This window comes from Lepisma saccharinum, chromosome 18, assembly GCF_977018435.1.
Source record: "Lepisma saccharinum chromosome 18, izLepSacc3.1, whole genome shotgun sequence".
Taxonomy (NCBI): domain Eukaryota; kingdom Metazoa; phylum Arthropoda; class Insecta; order Zygentoma; family Lepismatidae; genus Lepisma; species Lepisma saccharinum.
Window position 1 is genome coordinate 52,711,508 of NC_139246.1, and position 17,989 is coordinate 52,729,496.

The 17,989-nt window shown below is 34.7% G+C and overlaps 1 protein-coding gene across 2 annotated transcripts in view; it reads left to right on the forward strand.

Moving 5' to 3' along the window:
* LOC146002072 (pupal cuticle protein Edg-84A-like) overlaps positions 1 to 14,483 on the forward strand; it is a 30,337-nt gene extending 15,854 nt beyond the window's left edge. Inside the window, exons 2-4 of one of the 2 annotated variants that reach the window (XM_083139787.1) lie at positions 7,323 to 7,430; positions 8,895 to 9,067; positions 14,322 to 14,483. In XM_083139787.1, coding sequence (XP_082995913.1) covers positions 7,323 to 7,430; positions 8,895 to 9,067; positions 14,322 to 14,418 — 378 coding nt within the window. In that variant the 3' untranslated portion in view covers positions 14,419 to 14,483. The remainder of the gene's footprint in view (positions 1 to 7,322; positions 7,431 to 8,894; positions 9,068 to 14,321) is intronic. The other variant, XM_083139788.1, reaches the window with a different exon arrangement.
* The last annotated feature ends 3,506 nt before the right edge of the window (positions 14,484 to 17,989 follow it).

Consider the following 17,989-nt stretch of genomic DNA (forward strand, 5'->3'; position numbering starts at 1 on the left):
TAGTATTTATGAAAGCAATAAAACGGAATTAATTTCTAGTAATTCGATTTTTAACAAATTCTAGAGCATTTTTTCTTTCTTACGAAATAATTGTCTACTTAACGAGATGAGACATTTTAAGTGTGAAGAAAATCCATAAAAACTAGAAAATATATTAAAATACTTGTAAATTGAAATAATCAAAGTACGGAACTCATCCAAGAAGCTGCGGGGGTCTGGTCAGTAGGGCATCTGACAACCATGCGGGAGATCCGGATTCGATTCCCGGAATTGGTTGGAATTTTTCCGGCTTTGTCGCAGCATAAATATCCCCGATAATTCACATCTGGATTGTCTCACTGTTATTACCAACAAAACATTTTACAATAATTAAGCTTATTGTCGTTTGAATTCAGAAATTCAAACGTGCCGCGGGAAGGTGGACTAGTGACTGAGTTATTCTTGTCGGCCTAGCCTTTATCTATCCATTAGCCGCTTTCAACGAACCAAGAACTTTCTTCAGTTAATGCTCATTGTTCACACAAAAAAATAAATGATCATTGAACATTGTTGCAGCAGAGATACAAAACAACTTTTTTGCTCTTTAAAATCATGGTTGCCTTATACATTATTTTCAAGAATTCGTGTTTATTTTCAAGGCATTCACCCTTAAAGACGCGTGTTTGGAATGCTGTGCTTTTCTCCGTGCTGCATGGGAATAATAATTAAAATTATATTATTATTATTGTTATTATTATTAGTAGTAGTAGTAGTAGTAGTAGTACTGTCGCACGTCCTTGACAGTGATAAATTGGTCATTTTTATTTTTTCCACAGCATTTTTCATAATATTTCAAAAGCTCAAGGAGGGGGGTGTTTAAACCCCGTAACACCCCTCCCCCTTGCGTACGCCACTGATGTGAACTATTGAAGCAAAGGAAAAAAGGAAATATATTTCTAATGTAGTTTTCTTTATTTTTACTTCAAAGTCACATAAAATACACTGCAAGGTTTTTTGTGTATACGGCATTCAACTCCTTTTAGAGTGGACCTTACACGATACAGTAGTCGGTCAGCATCTAAAAATACAGTTGTGCTTCCCATATATAATATTGTGACTAATTTTACTTTAAAACCACAGTTTGAAGCTATAATAATGGACAGCAAGAGAACCTCGAAGTAAGTTTCACACAAAATATTTTAAATTTGCTGTAGGAAAAGAAAATTTACCACAATTAATTATTTAATTCATTGCCAAATATTTCAATTAAAAGTAACCTAATATTGTGTTTTTCCAGTAACAGTATTTATATTAATGGCGAACTTGCTAAAAAGAGCATGTCAGGAAATTTAAATATGTAAGCTATGCTAGCAAATGCATTCAAAATTCACGAGAGGAGAAGGGAAGGGGAGAAGAAAAATAAACCTCAAAATAAAGAAAATGCAACAAAAACGACCTAAAAGTAAGAAAAAAAAATCAGAGAAAATATGATTTTTCATCAACTTCCGAATCCTAATCACTACTCATCCTCATCTTCGCGACGAGCCAAGTGTGGCAGAAAAGTGAAGTAAAATAAACCAAATCAATCAAAAAGACAAACTCCAAAAACCAGGAGCAGGAATTGCAGAATTAATACTGCAAGAAGAACGTTAGTGAACCAGCCTACACCAATGGAAATTAGGGAAACGAAGCAGCACCACAACAATCGCCAAACAGCCAGTCGGCAGGATAATGAAACAGTGTTGATTAGAAATGAGGAAAGAAGATTCTTACATATTATATCATTCACTTTAGTTGTTGTTTAGTTTTCCTTTTGTCTTAAGTACGCAGAATGCTGCTTCATCATACAGTTTTCACTCAGGCACGTAGCCATGGGGAGGGGTATTGGGGCTGAAGCCCCCCCCGAAATCCTACAAATATATAATTTAAATAGTGTATAGTGGTAATTATTTTTACTTCCTTAGCAGGAATAAACATTAGATCGAAAAACGTTTAGTGTATAAAAGAGGAACCAGGCTATATTCTTATTTACTACCATTTAATCCAAAGAATAAAGGGTCTCCCTGATGGCACAGTGGTAGCGTCGTCGCCTTGTAATCAATTCAATTCCTTTTCGATCTTAAAGGAACGTTTTAATTAATTTCATTTTGTTTTCACAGACAGCTCAAGGCTCAAAAATAATTAGTTTAACAAATTCTAAAGGCTTTAAAACACATAGATTCAAGTATATTCACGCAAACATGAGATATTCATAATTATTTAACCAGTCTAACAATAAATACCTGCTTAAAAATAAATAAATCAGAGTTAATGAAAGGTAATGTTGTTTAAAGTTCCTCAATTTGAAAAGTAACTAAGTTCGTTTTACAGTTACTTTATTCTAGATAAGATATAATTCGCATAATATAATTAACATCTACTTATAGAAATTAGAGAAATAAGATATTATTTCAATACAAGAAGAATACTCGTATAAATGGGAAATGTACATGTAGGAATATATGAACATTTTGTTTTTATTAATCCGATAAAACATAATATAAATTGATGTTCATCTAAGAAGCAGTGGCTGCTTCGTTACTTGCAATGGTTCTATATTTTGTTCCAATTTTTTTTTTAATTAAAAAAATTGAAGTGTTGTTAAGTGTTTGTGGAATGGTAGGTTTTTGGTGGGGAAGGGGAAGAGAAAATAATGACATCCAAGAAGATAATAATTTTGGAAAGTGATTGTACAAGTTTTCATCCTGAAATATATTAGGGTTATTAACCCTCATTATTAATTTTTTTGAAGGTGTGTATATTATAACTAAATAAGAATTAAAATAATAATTATAATCTTAATTTAAAGTGCAAAACAGCAATTTTTCGCCAAACGACAACGTGCAGTAGCGGATTAACGAGCTTTTTTCTTATTGCATACAAATGATATTTTCGAGGTTGACATAATAATGTTCACATATGTCCATTGAAGCTGTGGAACCTTTGAAGGAGAAGGGGGAGGGGGCGTAGACCCAAATAAAGGTTTCATAACTTTTGAACTCCACATTTGAAAAATATACACAAAATAATACTGTGGTACCAAATCAGATCTGAGGGGGTCATCATAGGGTCTATACTGGTCCCTTTATCGCTTGGCCTGTGTTGGAGATTTTTGAAGGTTTTGAACGTCCACTGGCAGTGAACAGGGTGATTAATTATACACGTTAAGGCGTTCAATGCAGATGGCAGCAGTGTGAAGGAAATCTCAATGCATAAAAAAAACTTGTCCTTCAAACGTGAGAGAGGTTGCGCGATCCTTAAATTCATTTAGCAGTTTGTTAATAGATCCGTTTTGTAATTTCATCATGAATATAATATCTTGCAATCAACTTGTTGAATAAATTAATTCACGCTTCAAAAATATCTTGCTTACTTGTTCAGTATTATTTGTCTTTTTATATCCTGTCCCAGACGAGTAGATTCACACATCTAGATACATACAGTTCAGGTGTGCTAGTGTTGGTGTACATGAAAAATTTGTATGAGTTTGATTTTTTTGTTGATTTTGTACAGAAAAACAACTCGAGACTGGACCTACAGTTTAAAGTTGGATCGGAACCACTCACCGGGTATCGAACCAGGGACTCCTTGATTACAAAGAAGTGACGTTACCACCATGCGATCGGATTCGTGTTTCACAAAAATGTATAACTTGAATGAATGTGTTACCGAATGTTTCTTACTGAAACAACATTAATGAACTTCATGCTTTCCAAGATTCCGTAAATTGCATGCATTTGAAATGGTTCTAGCCCCATCAGCCCCTTCCTTCAGACAGTAGGCTACGCCCTTGTGCACTGCATGTAGCAAGGAGGTCTAAATGTGTACAATGAAAGCAAAATAAAAGAGAGAGAACAAATTTTCTTTGCACACGACCGTACAGTACCTAGAAAGAAAATGTTCTTCAAGTGTATCTGAGGAGAAATATATGTATTTTACTACATTCTACGTAACAATGATAGGTGAATGCTTAATATTGACAATGCTTTTGTGCATTATTGTTGCTACAGTTTCCACTAAGGCTTTGCAGAATATCTACAAGGAGGTTAGTTTGAAAGAGAGAGAGAAATACTTTTTTCACTAGTAATGATGTTAGAATGTATCGTAATAACAACTAAGGCTTTGATAAACTTTTCAGTTTTCACTTTTATAAAACCACAGTGTAAATACTGTATTAATATCTGAAACATGTTAGTGTGCTTTTGTATGGTGTCTTGGAGTTGAACGGCATTGGGAGTGTCACTATTCACCTTAGCAACCCCGAAAACTATTGATTCCACACTAATATCGGTCGTTTTTTATTATATTTGTTACCCCCTTCCTGTCACGCCTGGAGCGATTTTAACCAAACTTGGAACACGTATCACTTGCAATCTCGAAAGAAATACTGTGGGGGTAAGACACCCATGGTACCCCACCCCTAGGGGTGGGGGTGAGAGGGGTGACATGTATTTTTGAATTTGAAAATAAACGTAAGCATTAAATCTGAAAACAGATTTAATGCTTACCTACCTAGTGTTGAATACAACATAATGACCCGTTGACGATATAAAGAATTAAACGATCATTCGAATGCTTCTCTACGAATTGAAAATGTTCACATTTTTAAACCAATATTTTGCTTTTGGTGCTTGGAATAACATAACGCTACGGCAGGTGCTGCTAAATATGTCAAGTTAAGAGTTTCCGATTTTTTAACTTTACTTTTTTGCAGATGAAAAAATTAATAGTAATCATTTCAGTGTTTAAAAATATATATTGCATTATTGCGGGTCATCTCATTGTTTTACATGAGTGAAGGGGAAAATGTGTTCAAGATGGTGTATTTTACAAGCACCTACAAATAAATACAACAGGCTTAGAAGAGTACCGGAAACTGCTTGTAAATACTTAAAATATGATCAGATATTATTCATTCAATTATGTGCGAAAGGTAACGAAGGAAATTGAAATGTGGAAATTATGTTTGATTCTTTATTTGATTAGATATTTTAAGATCACTTTATGCACAGTAAAGCTAATCGGGACTCGATCTAGAGTTTAAGTTGGTATCGAAACCACTATGTGCCTCCACCAGGTATCGAACCCAGGACCACTTGATTACATGGCAACGACGCAACCATTGTGACATCGGGGAGGCCCTGAAAATTATGTAATAGACGTTGCTATAAAAGAACATTTAGAAATTTAAAACGCAGAAGGGGGGAATTTCAAAAACTTGAAGATCCTCGTAGAATGATATCCAGTTTAGTCTATGATGTCGATTCGAGATTCCCACAGAAGATCATCCTCTTTAGTCTATGACGTCGCTTTCATATTCTGGGAGAAGGACATGCAGTTCAATCTACGACGTCGATATGAGATCCTGTAGAAAGATATCCAGTTTTGTCTGCGACGTCGATTCCAGATCCTGGGGGAAGGACATCCAGTTTAGTATATGACGTCGCTTTCAGATTTTGGGGAGAGAACATTCAGTTTAGTCTATGACGTCGACTTGAGATCCTTGGATCAGGACATGCAGTTTAGTCTATAACGTCGATTTCAGATCCTGGTGGAAGGACACAAAGTTTAGTCTATAACGTCGATTTGAGATCCTCAAAGAAGGACATCCAGTTTAGTCTACGATGTCGATTTCAGATTCTTGGGAATGAGATTCAGTTTAGTCTATGACGTCACTCTCCGATCGTCGTAGAATGATATGCAGTTTAGTCTATGACGTCGATTCGAGATCCTTGTAGAGGAACATCCAGTTTTGTCTATGTCGTCGATTTCAGATCCTGGGGGAAGGACATCCAGTTTAGTCTATGACGTCTGTTTCAGATCCTGGGGGAAGGAAATCCAGTTTTGTCTATGACGTCGCTTTCATTTCCTTGGTGAAGGACATCCAGTTTAATCTATGACGTCGCTTTCTGATCCTCGTAAAAGGACATCCAGTTTAGTCTATGACGTCGATTTAATATCCTAGTAAAAGGACATCCAGTTTAGTTTTTGACGTCGATTCTAGATCCTCGTAGAAGGACATCCAGTTTAGTCTATGACGTCGCTTTCAGATCCTCGTAGAAGGACATCTAGCTTGGTCTATGACGTCGATTTGATATCCTCGGAAAAGGAAATCCAGTTTTGTCTATGTTGTTGATATCAGATCCTGGGGGAAGGATAACCAGTTTAGTCTATGACGTCGATTTGTATCCTCGTAGAAGAAAATCCAGTTTTGTCTATGACGTCGATTTGTTATCCTCGTAGAAGAAAATCCAGTTTTGTCTATGACGTCGGTTTCCGATCCGGGGGAAGGACATGCAGGTTAATCTATAACGTTGATTTCAAATCCTGAGGGAAGGACACCCAGTTGAATCTATGACGTCGATTCGAGATCCTCGCAGAAGGACATCCAGTTTAGTCTATAACAGAGGTTTCCAACTGGCGGCCCGCGGGCCGCATGCGGTCCGCAAAGCCAATTTGCAAACTACATTAATTTTATGTATTTTTATTAAAATACGTTCTATATTTACGGAAGAAACGGAATCTCTGTGAAGAAAGACCATATCACAGGTAGAATTTATTTTGCAGTCAATAATGATCATCAGAAGAATCTAAAGTGATGTAACTTTCTCTTCACACCATGCATTCCAACCCCTTCGCTATGCGGAATGAACTCGCCCGTGAACATCTGAAGTTCATCAAGAACCGCTACAGGAGCCGACTGTCAGATTCTTCACTGCTTCACCTTCTGAGACTTTAAAATACAGATATTGAAGTGGACATTCCAACTTTAATAAGAGAAGCATATCGGCCTCAATTTTCACATTGAACACATACTATGAAGGATTCACATTTGTATGGTGTGTTTTTCATTTTTTTCAAATCATCCATAAGTATTGGGTTTTTTGTGAAATAAATTGTAATTATACAATTTTGATTTGTGATTCCATTGTTTTTATTGTCTCATTTTAGAAATTTAGGTACTACATTTTCAGTTCAGTACTTACAATTTTTGTAATTTTTAATCTCCCCCCCCCCCAAAAAAAAATGCGGCCCGTTAATCAACTGCTGGATATAATTTTGACCCTCAGACCTTTTGAAGTTGGAAACCACTGGTCTATAGCGTTGCTTTGAGGTCCTGGGGGGCATCTATTCTTTTTTCAGGGTGCGCAAATATATTGCAAATCAATTTGTAAACTTCAGACTAGACAAACTGCTGACCTCCTTTTGGGAATGTCCACCTTGGCACCCCCCTCTATTTACAGACTGACATATACCCTCAAATTGTTGACATGCACAGAAATAATTATGGTGTACTTTTTCAGATATGCCTGACTCTATTCTTTATGGCAATTGATATTGAAGCATCTCCTCTAGTTGGCAGACTGAGTGAGGCTGAGGAATGGAACTCATATCAAGAACATGAACACGAGGTAATTCCTAATCGAATTAAAAGTTTCAACAATGCTTTCTCTATCAAATTTATATCTCAGTCTTCTCTGTTAGTAATATTCTTTTGTGTGAAAATGTAATTAATTGTACATTTGTCACATGAATGGTTGTAAAACAGTTCAAGAGTCACATCTGTTGAATAAGTATTTCAATAACTGTGTTCCAATACAAAATTAATACAGGTTCATATAATCTAATTAAGCAATGTAATAACATTTGAGTGCATTTAAGTTTTCAATTAATAACAAGTCTTACATTTACAGTTTGTTCCACAAATTTATACAGTATTACACCATTAATGTCCCTGTCTGCCTTTCATTTCTTCTTGTTTAGTGTCAGTTTTAATTTCTATTCTATTCTACCATCATCATCATCCTTCGTCGTTTCCAGCCTCTGGCTGTGTCGGCATAGATGTCAAGTCTCTCCATTCTCTTCTGGTTTTCCACCACTCCTCTCTTTCCACGGTGTTCCAATCTTGTCCTCTTCTCCTAACACTCTCCACTATCTGCTCTTTCCACGGATATCTTGATCTCCCCTTAGGCCTTACTCCCACTCCTTGTTCATTGCATGCTCTTACTGGTAGTCTTTCTGCATCCATCCTCTTCATGCGTCCGAACCATCTCATCTGTGCCTGATCTATTTTGTCCTGGAGCTTCACCATCCCCACTGTGTGCCGGATCTCCTCATTCCTTATTCTGTCGCTTCTAGTTTTCCCCAATATGCTCCTTAAAAATTTCATCTCCACTGCCTGCATCTTTCTTTTGTCTCTCTCTGTCATTGTCCACGTATCTGCTCCATACATAATTATTGGTACATAGTATGTATTATATATTACCTTCTTGCATTTCATAGATACATCCCTGTTCCATATTAATCTTCGAACACTTTGATAGAGTCCACCTCGCATTTGTCCCCTTCTGTTTATCTCCTCAGTTATTCTTCCACTTCTCTCAATTACGGTATTATCAATATCTATTCTACATCACTTTAAATTTTCATTTGCTAGTTTTTCTTAACTGCCCCCAAAATTTATTCTTATTATTCCACCTCACAAATGAACCACATTCTTATCATAAGATTTATAGTTTCTGATTTCTCTATTCTGTTATCAATAGAAAAATACAGTAGTTATATATTTTTATTCTCATAAAGAGGCGCAGCAAAAGTATTATATTAATTCTGCATGTATCTAAATAAAATATTTTGTTTACAATTCCACAAGAATTGCTTGTCATTGTAACTTTTAAATGTTAGCGTAAAATTTATTTAACATTTCATGGAAAACAAAATAATTATTTTACCACAAATTTAAAAATTTCAATACATGGAACACAATTATAATAACTTAACAGTTCATTTTTGCTGTAATCAATATTATAGGAAAAATATCCGGATGTAAGATTATTTTGTGCTCACAAAAAAACTAAGCTTTGGATTTTCCTTAGGGACCTGGCACCTACGCATTCGGCTATGATATTGATGATGCTGACCATGGCAATGTCCAATTTCGTGAGGAGGAGAGGAGACTTGATGGATCAGTACATGGTAGTTATGGTGTTGTAGAACCTGATGGAAATATACGTGTTGTTCACTATATAGCAGATGAATTGGGGTTCAGGTATGCACACTAAAGTTATTTCAATTTGTTTGTGTTACCGTGCCTGAACTACAGGCCGAAATTGTAAAAATGGCAATACCTTGAGTGGTATGGCGCATGAGACACACTTTCCTCCGTTAAAAATAGGTCTGAATAACTGGGTGTCTTACACGCCGATACTCAGTTTTTGATTTCATTCATTTCTGGAAATTTCCTCTGTTGTGAGTTCGACGATTTCCTTGCAGTGTGTGACAAAGAAGATTAAAATGTATTCTTTCCTAGTTACATTAGGTAAGTTATTTATTGAAAGTATACATACATATTACTTAATATTTGAAATAAATTAATTACAAATTCAATGGTAAAGATTTTTCCTCAAAAATGTGTACAAAAAAGAGGGTTGGCAAATACGGTAACTTGTGGGTAAAAATGTAAAGAGGGTGATTGAAAGGAGCCAGAAGGACAGATAATTAAATAAATTAAGGAAACAGTAAACACTTACCACAAAATATTAAAATCGCTCTATCTTGTGGCCTAGCTACACATTCATTGAATATCCTGACAGTAAGTATGTTTTCCGGTATATGCCTAGAGTAATTTTCTGTCACCCACTGAACCTCAGAAACATTACTTACTTGATGGCTTGTCCTTCATTGAACCTCACTCTCCACCCTGCCCCCTTCTACTCATCATGAAACAAACCGATATGCAAGGCCTGCCCAATTTTAATCATTTTCTCCACCCTTCATATTCACACTGCCGTGGGCAACTTTGCTCTCTACCCTAAAGGCACTTGCCACTTCTAAATTTGATGGGTGAAATCAACTCTCCCTGGACCTGGGAATCAACAACACCACGTATCCACCCAAAACTGATTTCCTTGTTGACACCCACACCAACAACTATGACATTGACTTCAAGAACTGTTTCGGAATGTCCATTATTCACTCACTAACCCCATCAATCAATACCTTTTTTTCTGTAAATGCTAGGCCTTATACGTATATTAGTTATGAATGCTGCCAAAGACCACCAACTCAACCTGGTGGCTCATACCTCCGTTCCCAACTACCAATTTCCAACATTTTCCATCATACTCACCATCCAGGGTCATTCCATGTCAAATCAACCAACAAAAATACATTTTTGAACCTTTAGGATTCCGATTTTTAAGATTTTTTGTTTATTCCTTGCACCTATCAAGAGGACAAGAACTGCCAAATTTCAGATTTTTTGGGCAGTTAGTTTTAGAGTTGAAAAAATTCCAAAATTTGACGACATTTTGAAATGTTTAAACAGCTGTAGATTAAAAACTATTTGACCTAGAGAGCTCAAATTAGTGTTTCTCTTCTTCTTTCATTTGAAATGCAACATCTCTGTGCTATTTCAATTTTGTAAGTTTTAAAAAAAACTGGAAAAAAGTTTTTCTTAAAATCTTATAAACACCCCTTTCAATTTTTCTTTTAAAAAATATATGTTTTGAAGACATCAATTGACTACTTGTGTGCAATATTTCATAATGGGATGGCAATGGGTTCCTATGAAAATTAATTATATTGTATTGTAATGCGTGCGGAATTTGCTAAATTTGTTGACTTCCATGTTAAAACCATAACTATAAGCTGAGTGGTTGATGTTGAAGTTTTCATATCAATATATTTTATAATTTTTGGACAAGAAATAATATGGAAATTTATAATTTTTATCACTTTTAATAACAATATATTGGTATTGTTTTATGAACAAATCTCATGGAATAACACAACCTTAATATATAAATGTATGGCATTTGACTTTGTGGAGCTTTCAGACTGAAGTGACATGCAGCAAGCAACACATGTTGCTTGTGTCTTACATGTTGCTTGGACTGGGTCGTTTTTTTAATAAAGTTCATCATGTCGCCTCGGTCTGTTGTTCATGCATGTGCTTCGAATGCTTGCTTGTAGACTGAAGGGGCCCATGTTGCTTGTCACTTGAGATTGAACCCTCGATGTCGCTTGTCATCTGTCACCTGTTTCGGTCTGAGATCTCCTTTACAGGTATTTGAAGAATAAAAAGTATTTAAATTATGCATCTTAATGCAACATAATGATTGATGAGATGAAGTATTTCAGTCAGTTTTTACATAACAGAAAAGGAACAAGTCTGAAGAGGAATTTCCTGTATTTGTGGATTGTTTACAGTGATATGTGGTGACTTGGGTAGTAACTGATATCGGGTAATATTTAATGCATCCTCCATTCTCACCCTACCCCACACCCCTTCAACGCATGTAGGTGTGCACGCACACACACACACACATAGAAAAAATGCATATATTGTATTGTTGTTTCAATAAAATTTTGGGGTGTGAATATTGCAATTTGTTGCAAACTTTCAACGATTGCAGTGGCTGGTGGGTTGAAGATGATGGAGTAAGGAGGTATAAATACAAACTTCATTTATCCATTGGCAGTCTCTACCTGAAACCCTTCAGGTTGTCAAAAAGGTTGCTGAGTAGCTCCTTCCAGTCTGCCAGCTTATTGTAGCGGGGGGAGGGGGGTTATAAGCAGATGAAAAAGAATGTCCCTTATGAAATGTGCCTTCGACAAGACAATAAATACTGTGATTAGAGATGTGAGAGCAATTGATCTGTTTACTGCAATCTTCAGTCAGCTGTCTTTTGTGAAATGCCCAGTGAAGTAGCTGTTTTATACGCTCAAAGTAATACTTTTAAATTTAATTAATTGAAATTAATTGTTATGAATTTAATGTGTTCTGTGTGGCTGATAAAAATTGTTGTTTAGTTTATTATGAATATTTTACGCATGTATATTTTTCTGTTTTTAAGATTTTGTATTTGTATCCTATTCTAAAATTAAAACACAAATAAACATTCCTCAATTCGATTACCAGATATTACAAGTGATAAATATTACAATTTTTCATATTATTTGTAGTCCAAAAATTATAAAATAGATTAATATGAAGACTTCAACATCAACCAGTCTGCTTATAGTTGTGGTTTTAACATGGAAGTCAACAAATTTAGCAAATTTCACACACATTACAATATACAATAACTAATTTCCATAGGATCCCATTATGAAATTTTGCACACAAATATCAATTGTTGTCTTCAAAACTACATTTTTAAATGAAAAATTAAATGGGGTGTTTTTGAGATTTTCAAAAAAAAACAACTTTCTTTCCAGTTTTTAAAGAAATACAAAATTATAAACAACCATGTTGAATTTCAAATTAAAGCCCATTAGAAGTAGAAGAGAATGACACCAATTTGAGCTCTCTGGTCAAATAGTTTTTGATCTACAGCTGTTTAAAGATTTCAAAATGTCGTCAAATTTTGCGATTTTTTAAAGTCAATAACTCAAAAACTAACTGACCAAAAAATCTGAAATTTGACAGTTTTCTTCAACTTTACTGGCTACCACTGTACCAAAAATTGTCAATTTCTGAGATGTCAAGGTTCAGACCATTGGTTGATTTGACATCGAATGGCCATCCAGCAAACAGTGGCAAAAGCACCATTTTGCCTAACACCTGTTGTTATCTTCTCCCATCATTGTGGTTACACTGCAGTAGGACATTACAATTTTTCCACCAATGAACAACAGGACACAAAATACAAGGGTCGTTCAAGGTTGACTGAGATTTATATTTCTAGGGAAAAATTGGAAAGTCCTACAAGCGCCAAACTATGTGCTTTTCAAAGGAATCTCACTGAGCATCCAGGCACCGCTGCCATCATTGTGTCACTTCCCTGAGCCCTTTCGGGTAGAAGAAAGTTGACTGCTGTCACAGACGCAGCAGACATCTTTTGTCAGTGCTTCATCTGTCTTCAATTTATTTCCTCTTATATGCTCTTTAAGCAGCTCAAACAAATCTCATAATCACTGAGGGCTAAGTGTAAGAACATGGAGCAAAACTCTTTCGGAGAGTTGTTGCTGTCAAATTGACCATGTGGGGCCATGCATTGTCATGGGGAAGAATGACATTTGCGGTAGTTTCTTGCGAATGGCATTACAAAGGGCACCCTTCATCAATGTGCAGGAATACTGGGTATCAATCATGACTAGAGGCACATATTTTTGGTAAATAAAAAAGCAAAATTTCGGTACAAAAACAGAGTCGATTTCGGGTTCAAAAGCGGTAAATAAAATAAAATTTCGGTGTTATAGCGGTGAATAATCACATCAAAAATGCTATATAAAATGACATTTTGGTTTTAAAATTGTGAATATAATCCTAAATTTGATTTAAAAACTGCACTTATTACACAAAATAAACTTATCCCTTCTAATAGCACATTTATGTAGTTACCAGAGTATTAAGTTTATTCCTGTGTAAAGGGGTCCATTTTTGCTTCTCAAATATTTACAGCAGAATTAATCAATTTTCCGTGAATTGCATAACTCACAGGATACTTCCGACTTCAAAAAGTGTCGTGTCGGTATATAAACGGTAAATTTCGTGTTTAAGAGTCAATTTCGTATTTTGCAGTTCATTTTGCATTATTTCGTGACAAAACAGGATAGAAAAAAGTACCTCAGACCTTTCAGAAACATGAAAAATGAACATTACAGCATGTTATTTCATATTTCGTGTTTTCGTCAAAAACGAAATTTTCATGCCTCTAATCATGACCCTTTCCCAAAAAATCCATATAAAGAACCTTGCATGTCCCAGCTGGACAAATGTGTCCATTCAGTTCATTCGTCAGTAGCTATTGTTTTTCACCAAACTGTTCACATCATTTGTACACTCGTTAGTATGTAGAAACACCTCAAATATCCATTTACATACACAAAAATCTGGTGGCTCCTGTGCTTTCAAAAACTAAAATCATTCTTATCTCCAGGGAATTAAGTGAATCCCTGAATGATGAAGAGATTCACTCGGCGCGACCTTTAAGAGCACAGTTTCTTAAAAGGCACCCATACAGAACAAATCTCCAAGCGATATCCACAAATTTCCAGATCAGATCCATGAATATTGTGGATATCCACTAAAAGTCCATAGGATATCCAATCCTGGATATCCATAGATCGTCCATGGGATATCGAACTTCGACACATATTCAGAAGATATCGATAAGATGTCTTCTGGATATTTGTGTTCTGTATGGACATATGATTAATTACATTATGGTGCATACATTATTGTGCAACTTCTGTAACAATATTTTGTTATTTATTAAAGTATGTGGGTTGGTGAGCAAATTATCAATGTATAGAAAAGTGACAGTATTTTGCTTAAATAATATTTATTGTTCCAGGGTAGTTGCTGAAAACAAGAGAAAATCAAATCTGAAACTCCCTCAAAAATTCGACATTTCAGAAGTAAACAATACAACAACTTTCAATATGGTATAACATAGTGCAAAAACATTAAAACGAGGCCATTTCCTATGCATTGTGAAACTGTACTCCTCTACAGCAAGAAAAATATATTGTACTATAATGTATTATTCTATTTATTTTGTAAAGTTAATTGGAAATAAATATATTGCTTATAAACTGGAAAAGTGAGTCATTTAACATGTTGCCTGTCCATATGAAAATACTGCAATTTCCAGTGACTTCCAAGCAGGTTTCATCAACCATGTATAGCCCATAAAAAAACATTACTTTGCAGTAAATTACCCTTTTTACAAATATTTTGTTTCACCTAAACTTGAATACTGTTCTCCGATCTGGTCTATGGCATGCCCCTCAAAATTAGATAGACTAAATTCTGTTCTTAATTTCTTCCTGGCCATTGTTTGTCACTGAATTCCATCCACAAAACATTTACAAAAGTCAATCCTTCTGAAAATGCTAAATATCCATACCCCTCATGATAGACACATACTTGCAGACCATATTTTCCTCCATAAAATAACCAATGGGAACATAAGAAGTGATCGCCTTCTTCAAGAAATTCACCTTCGAGTACCGTCCCGCACCACAAGGAGAACTCAGCTTTTCACATATCAGAAACCCAGATTAAGCCTAATACAGCGTTCTCTCTTCCACAGACTACCTGGCCAATACAACACTCTACCAAACCAAGTTGATATCTTTGAAAACCAGTCACGTTTTAAAAAGCTACTGTGTAACAACATGTAATCCATTTTATCTCATATGTATGTATGCACAAACGTGAAGTATGAAGGGAAAAATTATGTATTTTAGTTTGTTATTATTATTTATTGTTACTTCCATTGTTATTTTTTGTTATTTCTATTGTTATTATATTCCAATGTAAAATGGCCAAAGCTGTATTTGGAATTCTGTGGTAAATAAATAAATAAATAAATTATAATGCATGTGCAAATCTACAATCTTCTAAAATCTGACGTCTATCAATCACATGTGGATCACGGACATGAAAGTTGTCTGTTATTTACCTTGAGTGTCATTTCAGGATAAAATTATGATTTACAATTTTTCATGTGGTAGTATGATCAGTACTGGTGTACATGTGCACATCTGCAAAACAAAATTCTAGATTGTTCTGCTAGTCTTCCTAAAATAACACTTCTGCACTTAACCCATAAAATCTCTATTTTTTAATTATTCATTAAGTGCTGTGTCCATATTTGTCGCGAACCAGATAATAGCATGGTGATAGACACAAAACTTCCAATTACGACCTTTATAATTTGTATCAATTGTTCTCCCCTGAAATTGGGATTCTGAAAAAAAAACCTGTCTCTTAACCCCGTGATCCTCCCCTCCTAAATACATCCTTGAGTCCTTGATATGTTCCTTTCCTTATTATAGCATAGGGGTGCAAAGACTATTATAATAATAGTTGCATTATAATAGGTGAATGTGAAAGTGTAAAGACAAACTATGTCTTATTTAATTTCCATGGGTACTTTTAGAATATTCTGTCCTCAGTAAGATATTTTTAAAAATCAACAAAAAAAGTTGCTAAAAATATCAAATTATCTTGAAGTTTAATATTCCATTAGGTCGCCATGCATCCATATGTGCTGAATTATTAACAGATGGTTATGAAGATTCTGGTACTTTGCTGCAAGCAATGGACCTTCCATTTATTTTATATGTATGTTAATTTCACTTTTCTCTTACAAACTTTTTATCTTTCCAACTATTTATCATTCGTGTTGGGAGATGATGAAAATGTGTTCAACTTTTTGAGAAGAACAGACCTCTTGCATTGTTTCTGAAGAAGTTTTTAGTCTTTCCTTACCATTTTCATGTCTTGTATATGTCCTGTGCAGGTCCCTTTCACAACGTTGCACTTTTAACCTTTCTCAAGGTGATTCTTAAACCTTACTATTTTTTTAATTCATTCATTTCATCCACTAAATCATACATAGTACAATAGGTTCAATAACATAGGACATGTCAAAATTTACAATTGCAAAAGTTTTTAACAGTCATTACTACAACATACCCTAAAATTAATATTTTACATTGCATTTATTGAATGTTTAAAATAATATTACCTGGCTGGAAATTTTTCCGATTGGTTCCGATAGCTAATATGGGTTTTTAGACACACTATCGGAACCGATTGGTCTATCGGAACTGATCGGTCAATCAGAACCGATTGGTCAATTGTAATGAATTGGTTTCTATTGGAAAGTATTTTATTGTTTTCAATATATTGCTTATGAAAAATTCTTATCTATACATCTGTAAATGCAATGGAGAAATTATATAAAACAAATAAAGTAAATCTGTCTTAAAGCATGTGGAATTTGTAACTTAGAAAAACTTTCACATACAAAAAATTTTTCAAATATATGAACACATTTTTAACTTTGTAGCTTAATTGTGTTTAACACACTTATAGAAAATAAATAAAAACATGCTACTTGAGTCATAAATTGACATGTTGCTCTTCCTTTATACTTTCGAAAACAGCAAGAAATTAGGTTAAACAAAGAAACTGACCCACAACACTTGAAGAAGTGATAAACAAACAAAACACTGTGGAGATCGACTTAGCTGATCAAAAGATTGCTCATTTTTCCAATTGCATTACATACATACAAGAATAACCATAGAAATTCCATATTGAAAAAAAAATAGAAACTACTATGAACATTTATATTCCAACTACTAGCTGCTTTAAGGTTGAGTTGGTTCTTCTTGGATATTTATTAAGATAAATCTGACTTCAGTAGTATGGATTAGAATTCAGAAGAAATTCAGATCAAATGTGCTGTTTTTCCAATGAACTTTTAAATCACAAGAAATGTGGTGTAAGAATTAAACTAACTATGATTTTAGTCAATAAATTAATTTATAACATTTATTCTAATATATATTCAAATTTACAATTGGATACAATTCACGAATTGAGATTCCGATTGAAACCAATACATTCCAATAGAATCTGATTCATTCCAATTCAAACTGATTGAAACCAATTAAATCCAATTGGAATTTCAATTGGAACCAACAGAAAATTCCAGCTGGGTATATTAAATTTCTTGTCTGTTGACTTTGATGTGTTACAGGTTGCTATATCCTATGACAACAATAAAGATAATAACAAATCTATATAGGGGAAGGTTACCAAAATTGGACCGTTGCCTATGTTTTTGCCTATAGACAAGTTTTTGAAACAGGTGAGTTGACACTACTGGTTGGCGTACAAATGACTGAACGGTCAGTCAACTAGAGACGTTCAACGAAGTAGGAGTCCTGTTATTGTGTTTCCATTGTTCGAGTTGCAATTATTGTGCTTCGGATCTTAAGCTCTTGTGTAGACTAGGGGTAAGTAATCAAATGTCCTGTAGTATATTATACAAGTGCCATTCATTAACCACTAACTACATGTGGTAAAACTAGGGTTTAGTTGTGTATTTTCACGAAGCATCATATTTTTATAAACTGGGAATAATTGCCTAGGTTGGACCACCACGTGTTTCCTAAATTGGACCAGGGAAAGTATGAGCTGTGAACAGAGATGGAATTGCAA